General features: G+C 39.0%; 1 protein-coding gene across 8 annotated transcripts in view; it reads right to left on the reverse strand.

Annotated features, from left to right (window-relative positions):
• SDCCAG8 (SHH signaling and ciliogenesis regulator SDCCAG8) overlaps positions 1 to 20,912 on the reverse strand; it is a 127,694-nt gene that overhangs the window by 73,008 nt on the left and 33,774 nt on the right. For all 8 annotated transcript variants that reach the window (XM_077344710.1, XM_077344700.1, XM_077344716.1 and 5 more), the window contains one exon: positions 20,385 to 20,527. In XM_077344710.1, the coding sequence (XP_077200825.1) occupies positions 20,385 to 20,527 (143 nt within the window). The remainder of the gene's footprint in view (positions 1 to 20,384; positions 20,528 to 20,912) is intronic.

Genomic DNA, 20,912 nt, shown 5'->3' on the forward strand with positions numbered 1-20,912 from the left:
TTTAAATTTTGTATCAAAAGTTTAAATAAAATGTTTAAAAAAATGTACAGCTGTCAGGGAGCAGAAAAAATTGCCCTGTCACTTCCTGTGTCCCCAAGGTGGGCTGTTTCTGGCAGCATACCACATTTGCCCTGGATATCAGCCTCTGGACAAGGCAGCTGGGGCAGAAAGGTTCCACCATGCAGGAAGAGTGTGTGTGTGTGTGTGTGTAGGCATGGGGGGTTTCTTTGTTTAGGAATGTGGTAGCAATATCCCGTTCCTAAAAGCCAGGAGGCTGAATGGTGCTGGTGCAGTTCCTATCCTGGCTCAGCCTCTCCCAGGCAGCAGGATGACATGACTCGACACCTGGTGGGATAGCAGGATTGCTCCCCTCAGCAGCGCACTTACTCTGCGGTGCCCAGGGGAGGTGGCAGCCCTGGATGATGCTGCTTGTTGCCCATCCGGCGGGCTGGCGGAGACCCAGGAGCGCTTCCCTCCAAACGGGGGACCAGTTGCAGTTGAGTGAGAGTGGTGGCAGCCTGGGCAGGGAGTGGGCCAAGGTTGGAGTTTCATTCTCGCTCTTCTGCCTTCAGGCCTCGCAAAAGAGAAACTTTGCTCCAGGATAAGCAAGGCACTGGGTGTGGACCGAAGTGCTGAAGTGCCACACTGGCTCTGTTTCCATCTAGGATTTTGCACTTTGGACTGCATTTTATTTGTCTCTGAAGCAGCCCTGCTTCAGAGATTTTGCAACTGGAGTGGTCCGAAGTGCACATGCCTATCCCAGACGTGGGCTTTGAGGAGGACTGAGGTGAGCACAGAATTACTGTGACTGCATCCCCTCTGAGTTTGTTCTGAGGAGTTGAAAAATGCTCTCCCCAGGCTTAAAATCCTATAGACAGAAGCGACAGGGCTATCATTGCTCTTTTTGATTGGCTAACCCCAGCCCCAAAATGCCCACCACCAATCTCGAAACATCTCACTGCAGACAGAGTACCAGAGAGCCCTAGAGATCAAATCTAGGCCCCTCAGTCACCAAAAGCCACCCCAAAACCCCTCCCAAATCCATCAGCCTTAGAGCTCATGTAAAACCCAAGAAGAAACCATCAGTCCTCGGGATGCCCAGAAGTTCATATGTACTTTATTGGAGCCAAGGGTGAAGACAGTGGTTGAATGATGAGCACTCGGTGTAGTGGTTAAAGGCGGCAGCCTGTGACATGTAGAGCTGGGTTTGAATCCCCACCCCAGTGTTCAATGTGTGGACAGCTGGGTGACTTTTTCTAACTCTTGTCAGAGCTGTTCTCACAAAGCAGTACTTTCATAGCTCTCTCATCCCTACCAGAGTGTCTGGCAGGAAGAGTGGAAGAGAAAGACAATTGTAAGCCACTTTGAGACTCCTTTGGGTAGTGAAAAGCAGGGTATAAAAACCAGCTAGTCTTCCTCTTGACTGTTCTTTTTTGTTGGGGGGGAGGCTGTAAGGGAGAGCCTATGATAATGGAAGCATGGATTCAGCACTTAGGCCACCGTGAGCTTCTCCACTGGGGGAAATTAGAGTTGGTACACATGCTGATCCTGTTGAGGAGGAGGAAGGTATATGTGACACCACCCCTCCCTCCCCCCCCCTTGCTTTATGAGGCTTGCCCAGGGCTAATGGATTGTCTTATTCACACATACTACTACACAGAAATGCATCCATCATGTTCAGATCTTATTGAATTCTATCTCTATCTTCTGAGGTGTTCGATATTCCTAATTTGCTCCCATCTGCAAATTGAATGATTAATCCTTCCACCCCCTCAATAAAAATGTTGAAAAGTACTGGACCCAGTACTGAGTTCTGTGGCACCCCACTGCTCATCTCCCTCCAATCCAATGAAACACTATTGACAATTACTCTTTGGGTGTTGTTTTCTAAACAGCTTCCTATCCACCTAACCATTCAAAAATCCGGTCTGCTGTCCTCCAGTTTACCTATTAAAACATCATGGAGAACTTTGTCAAAAACCTTAGTGAAATCCAAGTAAAGATCCCTGGCCCCAAAGAAGTCTGTCTGGCCTCAACAAGAGCCAGGGCCTTTTCAACCATGGCTCCACCAGATGGAATGAGCTCCCCAATGAGATTAAGGCCCTAACAGATCTTAAACAGTTTTGTAGGGTCTGCAAAACAGAGCTCTTCCACCCAGCTTTTATCTGGAAAACTTTTCCTCACTTGCACTCATAAGGGTAAAACACAGAAAAAGGTAAATAGGAAGGTAGAGAGATCCACATACATTTATAGGGGAAGGTAAAATAATTGGGAGTGGAGAAATGAGAACTCCCCCAAGTCATTACAGATCCCTCAGTTAAATAAAATTCCATCCTCCTATCTGTGATTTGAAACAAATATCCTAATAGGATGCAATAATTATTATTAATAACACCATTTTATTCTATGTTTTTGTCTCAATGGAACCAAAAGCAGCTTACAAGACAAGTGTCTTTTTCTTCTTCCTTCCTTTTTGATACAGAATTTGGCCTCCATTCAATTCATATTTCAACATGCAATCTATTACATGCTATGGGAAGCTCCTACATGGATGTACATTCAGTAAACTCTTCACCCCAGGGGCTCATGCACAAATAACACATGAGTAGTATGTGAGAGTAACATGGGAAAGAAGCAGGTTGGTCCAAAGTACATATGAGAAATGCAACATGTATCTCACACAGCAGATCACAGTCTGAGTGCCATGAACCTTATCAAAACAGATGGGTAAAGACATCTAGTTGTAAATATCTAGAGGCATAATCAACAAATCCTCCTCACAGTCTGAGAGCTCCAAAAATGTGCATGCCACAGCAAAAGGGGAGGGGGATTCCACAGGGATTCCCCAGAACATATACAAATGTCACACAGGTGAGGATAGAAGTGTCTTGTCTGTGAACAGATTAAGCAAAAATATTTGCGTATTTTAAACAGCCACATTGTTAAGGTAGAGGACAGAAGAACAAGATCAAACATTCAAAGGGAAGACACATGATGAGCATTTATTTAAAAGGGTTATTCTTCATTAATACAATTTTATTTAAAAGTGCTATAAGAAAAGCAAATATGAAGAAATAGTGAGCTGGATCCAGGTCATTTTTCCTTTGGGAGTGAGGACTTCTGCCTATGAACCATGACTCTAATTGCCTAATAATGTGGGCCTTGAAATTCTGCTTCTGGGAAAGGGCTGTCACCTAGGAACAGTTTTTCAAGAGACATTTGAAACCTTTACAATGTATCACTTTTATTGTTATTACCATCTTGGATTCTATTTTTCTGGGAGAAAGGGAGGTTTATATAAATAATAATTTTAAATGTCAGAAATTGCTCACCTCCAAGACACACACTCTCATGTGAGCTCTTGCTATGTTTCTAGAAGAGTTCAGGGTAGAGGTGAGGAAGGTTAGTTTTGCTGATTTCTCCTTAAACTGCCACTTCCTACGCTATTCTCAAACATCAAAACCAGTTTTCCCTGAATGGAAGGGGAAACATAAAGGAGAAACATTTGTTCGGTGATCTCCTTCCATTTAACATCCCATAGTATCTGCCCGATAGTTATTTTTTTACACTGGGGCATACAGGGGAGTTTTCACTTAAAAGGTTACATCTGAAACACAACAAGCCTGTTTATTCTCCCTTCCCCCAATTTCAGTTTTACTACATCAGGCTTGCAAGGTCTATAGAAAGCATGTTTTATCTTTCAGAGCCAGGGAGATTCCACGTTCAAATTAACGTGGGCACACCCCAGCTTATCTGCTATTGTCTCACAGTTATGGCAACAAGGGAGAGACTAGAATAGGAAACAGGAGATTTGCAATGCCACCCTAAACATCGTTCTAAGTGAGAGTAGCTTAGAAGGGTGTAAACTGTGCCTAGGGAGCAAGCCTAACCAGGTCTACTCAGAAGTAAGTCCCATGCTATTCAATTGGGCTTTTCCAGAGGAAAATGTCTTTAAGATTGCAGCCACAGTATGTAAGCTTGCTTCTAAGTTACCCTGTGGCACAATCCTGGTATATTACCTAAATGGGTTCAATGATAAGAACTGTTTTATATACATCCTGAATACATATTTCGAACAAAGCCTTAATGAATGGGTACCAAACTAATGGAAACTTGGTATTCACATAATTTCTTTCCTTTAAAAATCTTTAAAAACCACTTTTTATTTACTGCTCCCAATGCACAATCCAGCCAAGTTATATCACTTTTAAAATCTCATATATCTTAATTGGAAAGTTAAGCATATATCCTTATATTTCTCCCTTTGAAATCAATAACAGCTTAATTTGGTTGTCAGAAAATGTAGAAAAGTAAACACTCAAGCAGTTACTATTTATGCTAATCTATTTTCATACAATATTGACTATTCCAGCTGCAGCTGATTGTTACCTATATTACTACATCACTTTTATAAATATCCTAACACAAAAATGGCTTTTATAAAGGCTATTATATTGTTGGGGAATATATGAACTTATATCTCATCACAAGTGGCAAGTACAACAGTACCAGAACAACTATACATCTACAGAAAGTTTAGGGTTATTAATCTCCACTGCCCTCTCTGTTATACAAAACATTCATTAACATCACCAAAATGTAATGTTTTGTAATCTATTTTTTGATTTTTCGCTGACATTAGGCCACAATCAATAAAACCCCTTAGGTTGCTAAACAGAAACTGATTTTGAAACCTGAATGTTTTACAAAAAAATGTGATGAAGCATGAATGGTTGCTTTTGGGATAGAAACAGTGTGTGTGTGTGGGGGGGATAATTTTAAAAAGACACCATCGGGTACATCAACCAGTGAGTTGTGTTGGGATTCTTTTTTTAGCAGCTCTTCAAAGATTTATTGTAAAAGTAAAGTACTTAGTGAGCTGAGAATGATTCCTCGCATGTAACTCAGAGAATGACTATATGTCTTTTCATACCTCACACATACACATCTCAGTACTGTAGTGCACATCTGCAAGGAATCCTACCAACATTCTGCACTCCCAAGTCTCCTCACTGCAGCCACCATCCCATGCAGCTTTTGTCCAAATGAGAGGCCACAATCCCTGCCATCCCTGTTTCAGTGGTAAACGGGGATCTGTCTTCTCTTCCACCTTTTGCCAGTACAAAATCTGGTAGGTAGGGTATCTCACTTATTTCATAGAAGACCAGGCCTAGAGGGAATGGGATAGGTTGGACTTCTTGTGTATTTTGTCAAAATGTGACATTTCGCCACACAAAAGTGTTTGGAGGGGGGAGGTAAAACTATGCTGTAGCTAATACTGAAGTCTTATCTTGCTATCTTCTTGATTTGGCTTGCATGCACCACCACATTTCCCTAATCATAACTTTTGTGTGTTAACATTACAAAAAATTGACAGACAAAGCAATACCCGTGTCAATTTTAAAAAGTGTTTTAAACACTTTATGTTATTTAGAGCAATGGATGAATGGATTTTAATAGCAACTTTCCAACTAAACTCACAATTACTGTCATTACGCTAAGTGCTCGATATCCCACTGTGCAGTTTTGCTTTCTGCTTTTTTACCTTCTTCCACGCACACTTTTAGCCACTGATTGTACAGCCTTTCGGTGTTTTCTGCCTTTCCCTTTAAATAAACTGGCTCTGGCTCCTTCCATCTGGTTCCCCTTCCGTCAGCAACCCTGCACCTGTTCACACCTCCTCTCCTGTTGGATCCCACTGAACATTTCCTCCTCTGCCAGGGCTATTCTGGCACTCACAACCTTTCTGTCATTCAATCCATCTGTCAGAAGTGAACTTTGTTTACCGCAAGCTTCTGCTTTCTTCTTCAAGATGCAAAGCCCCTCAAGGTCATTGTCAAAAGAACTGTCGGCACAGATTTAATCCTTAGCAAAAGACAAAGCTGGACAGTTATCCATTTGTGAGAATTAAATTTGGTATGGGGAAGGCAACAGGGAGACTAAATAGCCTATTATTTCATGATAATTGTAACATTCTGCAGCAATTCCATGTAATGCTCGGATGTCTTTCTGTAAAACCTCATCCAGTACTTTTTACTCAATTAGTAAATGGGCAAAAGAAAAGAAAAGAAAAACTGATCCCCACCACCAAAAACAGTGTGTAGTATTAAGGGAAATTATCACCCATCAACTCTGAGAGTAAGGGAAAAATGAGACTGAATATGAGGAAATGACCAATGCAGAAAAGAAACAAATGATCAGAAGTCTGAACAGTCTCATGATGAAATTTTAACTCTAAAATATTTTCAGAATATTGTCTTTGAAGTACATCATGGAATCACAGAATCACAATTATATCAAAGGCCTTCCTAAACCTCCAAATACAATATCACGTTTCCCAAATAAACACTCTGCCACAGAAGATTTTTTTAAAGAAAATTGTCACTCATTTTGCCTGTGCGATTATCCTTACTGCTATTCAAATGATTGCTGCAAGTAAACGGAAAGAGCTGTGAAGCTACTGTGATACATTTCATACTGTCAACAGGACCTATTATGTAGAGCTATTCAGGCATGCATCTGCTTTTCATAAATTGGTTCCGATAGCCACATAAACTGAATTATTAACTAGTTTCTTAAACAATTTTACTCATCTGGAATAATGAACATTTTGCAGAATTATGTTTTCCTGTGGTAGTTTTCTTCACCAAAGTAAAAATGTGCTCAAAGATGAAGAGAAACATTACTTTACTTTGTAAGTTTCTTTAACTCATGAATTTAAAAAAAATCAAATTACAGCCATCTAAAGTGATAAAATTGAATTTCCCTTGTATGCCATTACTTTGCTACTTAAAGTAAATGTTAAAGTTCTCAATATTAATTATGCAAACAAAAAAAAGGCTATTTAAACCAGGGTTTGGCTTTTAAGATATTATTTATGAGAAACTAGGGCTTTTTGCTTTGTTTTAAGCTACAGGATTATGACAGAACTTGGCATTCTAGAACAGTATAATATATTTCATATATAATAACAGCGTTTAGAATTTTGTTGCAAGCTAAGCTCCATTGTTAAATACAATGTGTAATATGGAATACTCACAGCCAGGACAAGAAGTCATAAAATGCTCACATGCTACAGAAACAAAGTTGTGGGACAGTTCATGGAGGCATGATTCCCACATCTATAAATTGCATTACTGAGGAGGGAAGAAGTTTGCCCCTTGTCATAACTGAATAGTTCACAGACAGAAAAGAATTACCAGATGGGACAGTATAAGTAATTGCACATTTGCTCTTTTTCTGTTCATCATTTTTCTCTCTCTGCAAGGACAGGACTAGATTCTTAGTACAATGAGAATGGTTATCAAGAGCATTTTTCTTTAGGATTCTTATTTGAGCATAAGAAAATATACAAGTAGAATCTAATTATACAAGTAGAAAATATACAAGTAGAATATACAAGTAAAATCTAATTATTTCACGATATAATATCAGCTCTTCAGTCATTCAAATGAATGATAATTTATTTACCAGCTACAAGTAATAGGTTCTTATCTTGTGTCAGAACAGAACTTATAAGAGGGCTTTACAGAGAATCTATGTTCCTTCTCTGTAGTGGCATGGGTTTGTTTGTATACAGTGTAGTTTAAAATCTCACATAAGCATATTTATGCTTTTGCCCTATTTTAAATGGAAAGTATGTTTGTCAAAGAAAATTAGTGCAGAAAACAATAACACCAGTCACAGTTTTTAAAAATGTAAACACTTTAAGATGTATCAGACACACTGTTTAAAATAGCTTCCAATGAAAAGGTGAATAACCATCTCTCACATAACAAATGAGGAAAAAAATATATATATACATACACACACACACATTTGTGATATATATTATATACATTATAACAGGCATGCAAGCAATAGATATCCTTGTAGCAACTGAATGATGTTCCATTTTTTTCTTATTGAATATATATGAGTATTAATATTGCAAATAAAATGGTTTATAAAATCAGGTGTATTAATCTTTTTTTTGGGGGGGGAGTCAGATACCTGTTGGAACAAAATAAGTTTCTTACTATAACATCCCTTGCCCCTTCAAGCAATAAAAATTAAGATCTCAAGCAAAGTGTTCATATTCTGTGTTGCTGTTAGATTTCAGAATGTATTTTTCCCTCATTTCATTACTACTGCTAGAAATACTGTGATCTTAAACAGTACATATCATTAAACACAAACCTAAAATATTAGGCAACAAAGAGCCAGGACAATTATAAAGGATTTTTTTTGAAATAATTTCTAAATTACTGCCAGGAGAGCCAATTTATTCCAAATCATTCTATGTTTGTCAACCTAAAACAAAAGTATTCTGGTACAAAATATTTCATCTTCAATAACAATGTAGACCAGCTCATCTATAATGAAATAACATTTCAGCTACCTTAGGAAGATCCGATAGCCAATGAAAGGGGCCAGGTTTCCCAACCAAATACATCCTTTGATAACAATAAAGGATTATTAATTATTCTAACACCATATCTTAGTTACCTTAAGGCAAGACTTTCTTTTCAGCTATGGAAATAGGGTAGCTTGTACAGCTCTAGGACAATGAATCAAGATATTTTCACAGAACAGCTCAGGGAAAGAAAAAATGCTTGCAAGGTTCTCTTACAAATAAAACAAATGGGAACTTTCAAATCTACTGTAGTCATTTACGAATATGCTTCTATAGCAAATAAGCCTTATTTTTCCTGACAACCCCAAATTAGATATATTGCAGGAACTGATGCATAAATAGCATATGGCTCTGCTATACCACCTATTTCAAATCCCCTTTATGTTTTGTCCCTTCCCTGCTCAAAATGAATAATTGAGCCAAGTCATAAACCTTCCACTAAGAGAAAAACATACAAGTTGAAAAACAAAGTTGAAATCTTCTTTGTTCAGTAAAAAAAAATGCATCAGCACATGCACTTGTTCATCTTCAAAGTATTTCTATCATTCACACTGGTCATTTAACTATAGGAACGATTATAATTGTTCTATGTAATAGGACAGGTTTTCAGGGCCATTTCTTCTAACATGTTATTTTCTTTTCAGCCTCACTGTCTCCATTTTTCAGTCTAACAGTAAAATGTTTACGTGCATGCCAATAAACTCCCTACCACTCAGGATGCTTGTACAATTTGGAACTTGATCACATACAAATTTACAGTACTGAGGTATTATGGTTATGGTGTGCAGAAAAGAACAAGTGTATCATCTAATCAAAAAGCACAAGGAACAATTTTCGAGACGACGGTTGTTCTAATTAATGTCCCAAGATGGACATGTGCTGAATGTTCAGGTGAGAATAATCTGCTTAACAGATGAATGCACATGGTGCATTCACATTCACTTTCAAACTAATAAATACACTTTAACAAAAACTGGTAAAATATACTGAACAAAGGTGATAGGTCTAAAAGAGGAATGATATAATATACATTTTCTTTGGCAGTACAGATTGGAAGTCAATTCACAGATTTATGTATTCCTTCTATTATACATTATATAATCTAGATTGATTATCCAGTTAAGAAAAGTTCTGTATGCCTTCTGTACTAAAAAGACATTACAAGGTCTTGTATCAGACCAATGGCCACACCACTGTAAACATCATGGAACTCTGCAGCTATCCTGCAGTTTCCCTCTCTGTGGTCAGTCTTCCCAGCTGCCCTATCTGTTACTGTCTGATTAGTTCTGCTAAGGAGCCCCTCCCCTGCCAGCTTTCCATGCCATCTGTTCTACACAAGATGGCTGCTGCCCAGCAACCTAACACTGCCCTCCTACCTGGCACCCGGCTACCATCCTTACCCCAAAGTGCTAACACAGGTTCTCACTGCTGGCAGAGTCAGGATTTCATTACTACTACTTTGACAAGTGCAGGGTTGTTTGTAATTTCTCTTTTATCCTGATTTTGATTGTACAACCACCTCCCACTGATTCAGTTTGCTTCAGTTTTGTTGCTCACAGATTTTACTCTCCACATTAATCTCCCTCTGGCATGTTACTGCATCTGTTCCCTTTTTTATTATTAATTTTCAAATTCCCACCATTTTTGACAAAAAGGAGGTAATCTACACTCTGCTTCTGCCCATTTCATTTTCTTTAATTTGGAAGATAAGTATGAAAGCATGCCAAAGAAGTTAATTCTCCGTTAACAGTTTATTTTCTGGCATCACGATGCCTTTGTATATGAAAAGCAGATCGGAATAAATGGTCACTAAACCACAAGCAATCCTACATTTAATGAAAAATAAGCATATGAAATAGAAACCAAGATGTTTATTAAGCACAGACTAGAAACTTATTTCAGGTTTTACGCTACTCTTCAATTATAAATTAAAAGGTAATGTTTTTTAAGCCAGTTATTCAAATATGTTTTTATTATTCTTTACATTTTTCTATAGATCTGCATTATTACTATTTAGTGTAAGTGTATTTTATAAAACATTAATCCTTGGACTATTATTTGTCCTGATAAGTCAACATAGTATGTTTGAAATTTGCAAATTATTTATATTATAAAATAAGGATATTCTTGATAAGTTGAGTTTAAAGCATCCTATAATATTCTTCTCTGTAATAGATATTATTGATTAAGCAATATTTGCTGTAGTTATTATTATCTGTAATATTTTGAGTGAAAGCAAGTGTCATGTATTGACGGGGAAAAATTTCTTTAATATTTACAGTGCATATGTTATCCCCCCTCCACAACATACACACCTAGCAACAATACGGCTAATATCCTAAACAACAAGAGTAAACTTTAAGCAGTTTAATCAAATCATAAGAACCTGGAAGATAGAATGATATATTTAAATTATGTATCTTATTTATTATACATGGATATCAATTTATGCCACTGAAACTGCTGAAAACATGCTGGAGGCTACTAGAAACACTGATAAACAGTGGGCATTTGAAGCTGAAGTGGAAATAATGCTTTTAACTGTTGTTGTCCATCCCTCAGAACATTGCCCAAAATACATGGTTTTCAAACATCAACATCAAATGCAGCTTTCTGAAATGTACCACTTCTATAATTATTACCAAAAATGCAGAATAATTTGAAACAAGTAAATTGTATGATTTTGCATTAAAAATTAGCATTGGAGTTTTGTAGCTATAGATCCTGCTTAAACCGTTAAAACTAGGTGCAATCCACTAAATATTTCTTATGTGCTAGGTCTGGGGAAATTAATTCGTATTGCAAAATGTAGAAACTGCTGGTAAATTTCCATTATTTTACTAGGATGGCAAATATTTCAATCCATATCAACATTTTGTAAAAGGAACGAATATCAGTAATAGGGCAGTACTACACTATAATTATTGTAAGTATCACCTGCTTTTATTGTTCTATATTTAGCTTTGAATTCCACACAATATACGTTTTATAGTGTATACCCTGCCTTAGATGGCCTGCTGTCAGCATTGTTCTCTACTTCACTAATCCTAGTCCTATTGCATTTTTGATTGGGTACCAAGTTTTCTGATTGTACTGGTCACATCCTCTAATCAGTGGTCTCCAACCCCCGTTCTGGAGACCGGGACCGGTCCATGGATCAGTCGGTACTGGGCCGCAGTTCCTCCTCATCCTCCCCCCCGGCTGCTGCCTCGGGGGCTGCCCTGCCACTCTGCTGCTGGCTCACCTTTGGTGCTCTCCAGCAGCCACCATGGCTGGGGCTCCCCCTTGGTATGCTATTGTGCGGCTGTTGCTGGCAGTGCCCCCCAGCAGGCGGTGGGAAGTCAGGGGCACTGGTGGGAAAGCAAGTGGAGCAGGGGCTCAGACGGCAGCGACATCCTTTGGCAAAAGACTACCCCCCCACCTGGGCCTCAGTAAAACTGTCAAGCATTGACCAGTCCCTGGTGATAAAAAGTTTGGGGACCACTGTCTAACACTTCTTAAATCTCAGAGAGAAAGGCAAGCTATAAATACAGCCAATAAATCGTTAAAAGTTAAGTTACTACTGCATACATATAATAGAAGGCTCTGCAGTTAGTTGAGCGTAGTAGTAGGATTTGACTATAACATTCAAAGAATAGAACCAAGTCCCTGAGGTCTCATCCTAAATAAAGTCAAAACAAACAGATTTGTTCAATACAACTAATGCAACTAGTCTTTAAAAAGTGAAAAAGATTTCCTTATGAAAATAAGTTAGTCTACATCTCACCAAATGAAAATAAAATACTCCAGTTCTTCCAGATTCCTACTTAGAACAGGAGACATTCCTGGAAGGTAAACTTATACTTAAATATGAACTGCTGTCAAATATTAGTTTTATTTGGGGGGTAGATCTCCCAGATGAAGGTAATCATGGCACTGATACAAAGGAACTCTTACACCAAGTGTTGTAATATTTCTCTCCCCACACCCAAAAAATGGGAGGGGGAGAACAGAACTTCCAAAACCTCAAGAGTTTGAAAACTGTATACAGGAAACAGTGCTCTGTGGTCCTCCAGATGTCCATGGACTACAATTCTCATGAGCCTCTGCCAACGTTGAGTGTAATAGGTTGAGTCTAATGGATATGATAGATCCCTCACCATTTGGGGTTCTATAGCTATCATCAGCAATCTGAAGTGGGGAAGTATAGTTAAGCAAGGAAAAATCTGGGATCAGTTTGATCTCTCCCTATTAGGAAATGGACAAAATGTGGACTAGCTCAATATTCTGAATCTTCTTCTTGAGTAGTTGGAGCAATTTCTCCTCATGGATAACAATGGGCAAAACTGCAGCACTGTACTAAGGCCTCTGTTAGCTTGCTAAAATCAACTGAGGGAAAGGTTCTCCCAGCTGCACTCCCAACTTGAGTAATTAGGTAAAGGTAAAGGTATCCCCTGTGCAAGCACCGAGTCATGTCTGACCCTTGGGGTGACGCCCTCTAGCGTTTTCATGGCAGACTCAATACGGGGTGGTTTGCCAGTGCCTTCCCCAGTCATTACCGTTTACCCCCCAGCAAGCTGGGTACTCATTTTACCGACCTCGGAAGGATGGAAGGCTGAGTCAACCTTGAGCCGGCTGCTGGGATTGAACTCCCAGCCTCATGGGCAAAGCTTTCAGACGGCTGCCTTACCACTCTGCGCCACAAGAGGCTCATTGAGTAATTAGGAGCAAATATTAATTCAACGGATTGGTGAAATAGGAACAAAATTTACTTTCATTTAGTAAGAAGTAATTATTCACTAAAACTGTTGTTTTCAAATGGCATCAATTCAACCAATGATTCTTCTTCCTCCTTGAATTCATTTCAACAGTTGGATATCATATTTGTGGAATGCTTTCAGACAGTTATATTTAGAACTGTTAATACAATAGAAATATTAACTGGGTTCAGATGTAACGAAGAATTTTAAAGATACAGATCTAAAGAATTCTACGTCTTCCAAGCCCAGATGAAGGCACTGATTGTGACTAATAATAAAGTGCTAAACTGCTTTCTCTAGCAAGCATGATATATACCCACCTCTACCTCTGTGTGGCCCTGAATTCCACATGGTTAACTAACATCTTCAAGCTATAACTTCCAATTACACTGACAGAGGCAGTATACATGGGCACACTTAGTCTGTGGAGTTTCCTCCAAGGAGGTTCAACAAAAATATAAGGAAACATTTTACACCTTACAGAGTTCTGGTCTTCCTCTGCATATCACCTTACCTGTTTCCTAGCATTTGAAGCACACCGGCATGTTTAGAAACATGTAGTAAATATGCCTCCTGAAAGGGCCATTTGGGGAAAGGGGCACAGGAGACCTGTTTAGCCTGGGCCTCCAAACAGGCACTCAAATGTAAGCACATTTGGGTTTTGGCATTTCACAACTTGTTTTTATGCACATCCCCAGTGAAATGAAAAGAGACACACTCTCTCAGCTTAAATATTTTAAAATGTCAAACTATGTCTCACTCTTTTTGGGGTTGCCTTGTTTTGTTTTATATGTTGTCATTTTTTTTTAAATTATGGCTAGGGGTCTCAAAAGCAGGAAGTGGCCTATGGTCTCTCTCTGGACCTCTGAGAGGGTCTTCATCTAGGAGTTGTGACTGGCATATTTCATTGCACGTTTTTAGAAATGTGCATTCCAGGTGCCTACTGTTACCTTTAAAGCCCTTCATGGGCTAGGACCCACATAGTTGAAGGACCACCTCCCTTTGTGCAAGCCTGCACAACAGCTTCATTCAGCTGAACAATTTCCTTTGTTGGTGCCCCCCACTGCAGCTGGTGTGTCTGTTACTGATCTGTATAACAGCCTTCTCCATTGCTTCTGCCACTTTATGTAATGAGCTTTCTGAAAAGCAAAGGAAGGCTCTCTATTATTAAGCTTTAACGAGGATTTTAAAAGACAGCCCTTTTTTGATGCACCATTTGGCTGCTCCATGTTTTTAGTGGTTGCTGTAATTTTATGTATCAGTCTTTTTTCTGAGGTGTTATGTTTGCTTTCAGTTTGAGGGACTGGATTTTTAATTGCTAATTGTACATGTATGTTTTTAAACTTGTACAGTAAGCTGCCCTGAGCCTTTCTTTGCAAGGATGTTGTAGCAGTTTTTAAAAATGTACGTGGAATAATAAGGAGATTTTAAGATCCATAGATGAATAAACCATATTAAAAAATTCAAAATGTATTAATTTTGTGGTTATAGCTTGTAAAGAAACCTGAAAATCTAATAAGAATTTATTCACCACCATGGAAAGCAGCTTAATCTTGGGCATCAAAACTGGTTCAAATACAAGAGAAATATGTCTATACGTGCATTCCACCAATTCAGAACATAACTCACTGCCTTTATAGGATATGGGTGGCATACCAATCCAATAAATAATCATAATAACTCATAAAGGATACAGAGTATTAAACCATTTATAACTGAGAAGTAGTTAAAATGCTCTGTACTCAACCAGTATTTTAGAGCACTATTTGTGAGAAAGCTAGTTCCAAGAAGATAAAAGAAAATTGGAGGGATGATAATTTTGAACCTGAAGGTTATGGAAATGTCATATAGAAGATTCACATATATGCCAGATCCAAGTGGTCAGAGTATTTCCCATGGCAGGAAATATTAACTATCTCAAAATCCCAAGGTAACTCTGTTTTATTTTTAAAACCAAGATTCTAGTCTTCAAGTTTATAGAGGAAAACATAAGGGTATTTAAAAAATGTATAGTTCTACATTTCGGTGGGAAAAACCATATACACCAATATAGGATGGAAGAGACTTGTCTTGGCAGTAGCATGTGCGAAAAAGGATCTAGGAGTAGTAGTAGACCATACATTGAACATGAGTCAATAGTGTGACTTGCTGGCTAAAAAGGCAAATGGGATTTTGGGCTGGATCAAATGGAGTATCGTGTCATGGGAGGTGATGGTACCGCTTTACTCTGCTCTGGTTTGGCCTCACTTTGAGTACTGTGTTCAGTTTGGGGCACCCCAGTTGAAGAAAGATGTAGACAAACTGGAGCGTGTCCAGAGGAGGGCAACAAAATGGTGGGGTTTTGGAGACCGAGACATATGAAGAAAGGTTAGGGGAGCTTGGTCTGTTTAGCCTGAAGAGAAGATGACTGAGAGGGGATCTGATAACCAAATATTTAAAAGGCTGCCATGTAGAGGATGGAGCAGAGTTGTTCTCTCTTGCCCTGGAGGGATGAAATTAATTAAAAAGAAATTCCATCTAAACATTCAGAAGAAGTCCCTGAAAGTTAAAGTGGTTTCTCAGTGGAACAGGCTTTCTTGGGAGGTGGTGGGTTCTCCATCTTTGGAAATTTTTAAACAGTGGCTGGATAGCTATCTGATGGAGTGGCTGATTCTGTGAAAGTTCAAGGGAGTGGCAGGTTACAGTGGATGAACAATGGGGTTGTGAGTGTCCTGCACTGCGGAGGGTTGGACTAGAGGACCCAAGAGGTCCCGTCCAACTCTATGATTCTATTATTCTAAATTTAATAAGAAAGAGTGGCTTATGGGAGGTTTGTACCATACCATGTCCATATCCTGCAAATGAATTCATATTAGTTTAGTTTGAGAGAAGTTGACCAGCCCAAGATCATCCAACAACCTTCCATGGCAAATTAGGGATCTGAACATGAGTTTTCCAGATCCTGGTCTGTCACTCTACTGGGGCATGTACATCATAGAATCTATGATTCTATAATTCAGATCCCTACTTTGCCATGGAAGGTTGTTGGATGATCTTGGGCCAGTCACCTTCTCTCAAACTAAACTAATTCACAATTGTTGTGAGGTTAAAACAGAGGCAAGGAGAATAATGTTTTCAGCAGCTTTGGGAGTCCATTGGGGAGAAAAATGGGATATAAATATATTAAATAGACAAAATTATCAATAGTTCTGTTTCGATAAGAAGAATAAGAAATTAAAGCATCATAAAATACAGTGATTAAAAATAGACAAATATATGTCAGTAAGATGCTAACTGCAATAAAGACAAGGATCAATCCTCTCTCCTTTCTTATTTAACATCTTCATGCGCCCTCTTGCATAGCTGGTAAGGAGGTTTGGGCTGGGTTGCCATCAATATGCGGATGACACACAGCTCTTCCTCCTGATGGATGACCGCTCTGGCTCTCCCCCAGAATCCTTAGCCAGATGCTTGGAAGCAGTGAAAAAGTGGCTCAAGCAGAGTCGTCTGAAGCTCAACCCTTCAAAGACAGAGGTCCTGTGGCTAAGAAGGGACCAAGCAAGGAAGCATGCTTGCCCAGCCTGGATGGTATGCGACTAGCAGTAGCCTGCTCCACCAAAAACCTGGATGTGATCCTCAATGGCTCCCTCTCCATGAAGGCACATGTCACAAAAGTAGTACAGCAGGCCTTCTACCACCTACACCAAGCTACTATTGCCCTACTTGGCCCCAGAACACCTAGCCACAGTGACCCGTGCGATGGTCACCTCTAGAATGGATTTCTGTAACTTGCCCTACACATGCCTACCCTTATCCTTGTTCCGGAAACTACAATTGGTTCAGAATGCTGCGGCCAGGATCCTCACAAATACACCATGGAGATCTCACATCCAGCCGATACTCCACCAACTCTACTGGCTCCCAATTGAATACCAGATCAGGCTTAAGGTTCTGGGAATCACCTTCAATGCCATACATGGTCTGGGGCCAGTGTGCCTGAGAGAATGCCTCCTTGCCTGTACCCCTCAAAGAGCCTTACACTCTGCAAACGCCAACTGGCTGCGGATCCCTCACCCCAGAGATGCATATCGGACCTTAACAAGGGCCAGAGCCTTCTTGGTCCTGCCCCCCGCCTGGTGGAATGAGCTCCTTGAAGAGATCAGGGCTATGCCCAAACTCCCAGAATTCCACAGCGCCTGCAAAAGGGAGCTCCTCCACCAGGCTGTTGACTAAGGTTAATCTGACCTAGAACCACCCTGCGGTCCCTCTCAAATCATACCCTCCATAAACTGAATGTTTCTGACCTCCCCAGGGGCTTTGTTAAAGTTGTTCTATTGAAATTGTTCAATGTGTTAATTATGGTAACCTGTTAAACTTATATTTACTATTGGAATTGTTATTGATATACTGTTGTTACTGTTATTAATGGATAATGTTCTATGTATCCCACAATGTTCCCATGTAAACCACCTTGGACCATATGGGAGGGTGTTATAAAAATCTAAGAAAACAAACAAACAAATAAATAATAAACTAGTAATTGCAATAAATTATATTTTTTACTGACATGTAAGACGCCAAAGACAAAAATATATAATAAATAAAAATGAATTATTACTCTTCATTTCTCTAAAGTAGCCAGAGGGAACAATAACTTTATTTCATTTAATACTCTAGTATTACAACTTTTGTAAAAACTCTTCTACAGGAAGGCTAAATCTGGCCTAAACTTGGCAATATGGATTTGAATTTCAATGCCAGTGTTTTTGTAACCTGCACTGAAACGAGTTTCTAAGAATTCTATTAGCTATCCTAGTTCTAACTAATAATTTGGTACATAGAAATAAAACTTTTTGGGGGACAGATGTCCGGCTTTAGAGAAACAAATGCAATCTCTACTGGGTATGGCTCCAAAACTCCGGTTTTAAGTAGGGTTGTGCGCGGTGGCATCTGAATTGGCTGTTCCAGGCCGACGCAGCCAGCACTGCACTGCGGGGAGGGAGGAGAGATGCGGGCATCGGTGCACAACTCAGCACACACACGCAGGCGCGTATATGTGCACTGATGGATACACCGACACCCATGCCTCCCTCCCCCCCGCGAGGCACGGCGCTGGCTGCGTCGGCCTGGAACGACCAATTTGGACACCGCCACACACAACCCTAGTTTTAAGTTATAGCACTGATGGGAGTCAAAGGTTCCAACCAATTCATTGTCTTAACATCTCTTGAAAAACAGGAATTATACAAGATTTGTGCTCCTGAGTGTCCCCAGTCACTCAGGCACAGCAGTCTGGTCCCTTAACAAGAAACTGGTACAGGTTAGCTGTCAGATAAAATATATATCATAAACAAATACAATTCAGTCAGTTTTTGAAAAGTAATAACAAGGTGATTAGGTGATCAAGTATAAGCAACAAAGACATGGAGAGAGGAAGAAAGAGAGAAAGTAACTAGAGAACAGCCACTCAGATGCACCAGAAGATCACATGAAAGATATAAGAGGTTTTATTATGAATCTGTCCTGGCTCTTCCTTTCTAGTATACCATAAAAAGGTAAATCAGCAATTCCTAGACCAACCAGAATGGAATCCACTGTTACTGTTGTTTACCTGATTTTATCAACTGCACTGTACTATCCTTGTGTTCTGTGCAAACTGCCTTGAGCCGCAAGGCAGGGCAGTATAGAAATATATGAAAGAAAGAAGTGATCAATGATAATGAGGAAAACATCCACATATTTTATTTTAAAAGAAGCTTAAAGAAAAAAAATGTCATGACAGAAGCTATGAGAAGCTGAAGCTGTAAGTTAACAATGACATAGGAGCAGAAATGAAGATTTCTCTTAAACCCACTCCATCTCTTGTCATGTATCCCAAGCAAAGTTCTACAGCAGGGGTAGTCAAACTGCGGGCCTCCAGATGTCCATGGACTACAATTCCCATGAGCCCCTGCCAGCATTTGCTGGCAAGGGCTCATGGGAATAGTAGTCCATGGACATCTGGAGGCCCGCAGTTTGATTACCCCTGTTCTACAGGATGCAACACATTTGTGCATTCATATGAAAATTGCAGAAGCCTTGTTTAATTTTGGCATAGTTGAATTACACATTATTTGGGCATTGAACAATTAGTATACTTTATTAAGAGAACGGAAGTTTTAAAGTAAAGCCATCTACAGTTTGGATTTTCTCCAAGACTCCACATAGCTTCATAACTTATATGGTTAGCTTTAGGAAGGAAATTGGTAAACCATTTGGTTAACTATCACAACAAATCATTATAAAATAAGTCCTTCAAAATCCAAACTTTTGCTGTCTTAATAACTTACCCAAAACTTTTTTCAAGTTCATTAACCTCTAGCATATTTGTTCTCTAAATACAGGCTGTGAGAAGGGTGTTTTTCTCCCCATCTGCTACTAGCCCATGATCTATATTTACACCTTTTTTTAGAAAAAAGGAAGAAGATGATGTGATCATTTAAGAGGCAAATTATAATCTCCCAAACGAACCACCAATATTCATATTCTTTGAGCATCAGCATATGCAGCTAGCCTCACCCAATACTACACACCTAAATGCTTTCTGGGACACTATTAAACCTGAATATTCTTTTCTTATGGACAACTGTCATGTCCCTGAAAATGCCACCAAACACTCATTTCTGATATAGAGTGAACACATTCCTATTAAAAATATAACATAATTATGTTCAGGGAAATCTGATGCTTATAATATTAATGTCAACAGAAATATGATCAAACTTCAGAAGAGAATTTTGATTGTACATATCCTGACTACAGCACATGTATACGGCACGGATGATGTTGTCACATACATTATCAATCATTTTCACAGGATGCATGCATCACTGTAATGAATAACAGGGGAAAGTATGGTTACTTCTAGCCTTATAAACTTGGAATTGAAGAATAATGTGTTACTTAATGTCAACAGCTCCCTAAAGCAACTGCATCAAAGATTCTTAAAAGATCTTGTTGGTGTATACTGAACTACAGTGATTCTGAAGTAACATTTAGCACCTTGGTTGTTTGAAAGAGCACTGTTCAACAAACTGGATTAGTAGGTTTATAGTTATGATTACTAAATCCCCATCATGTGTCATTTTGTCTGGAAACTTTATTCATTACATTTTCATTCCTCACATGCCTGAAGCCAAACAGTCAATCTGTGACAACTAGGCAAAGCCATTGGTATATCTTAGCAGTACAAAAGTGAAATTGGTGCTATGGATGAACAGGGCAAGAGTTACCTGATAAGGTGTAGTTGATTTTCAGCTTTACCCAGCAGTTCTGTTAGTTTCAGATATTCCTCCTTTGCTCTTGCTGCATCCTGCTGTGCTAGTTCTAAGCGCTGTTTATTTTCATTGAGTTTAATTTGTGCTCTCTCCATTTCCTTAAAAATAAATAAAAGCATGACAGTCAGAAATAATATATGCTTAGCTATATATATTTGATAATAAAGTTGAGAATATAACAAAAAAGGAATGTTTCCATTTTAGATTTTCATATCTTACCTGTAGCAAGAGCAGCAATATAATTGTGTCATGGAAATTTAGAAGAGGGATAAAACCAGCAAAAGGTATTGCTTGTTTCTAACTTAATTCTTTTCTTTTGACTCAATGCTACCACCTTTAGTTCACTGTCAATTTCCCAAAATGTACACAATTATGGTCCAAAAAAAAGTAAGAAAAATTACACTAATCTCAACACTTGTGCTTAGCACACAAGACTGTTTTCTAATACTGCAACATCATGATAAGCATACTTATATTTAATAT

This window comes from Paroedura picta, chromosome 1 (genome assembly GCF_049243985.1).
Source record: "Paroedura picta isolate Pp20150507F chromosome 1, Ppicta_v3.0, whole genome shotgun sequence".
Taxonomy (NCBI): domain Eukaryota; kingdom Metazoa; phylum Chordata; class Lepidosauria; order Squamata; family Gekkonidae; genus Paroedura; species Paroedura picta.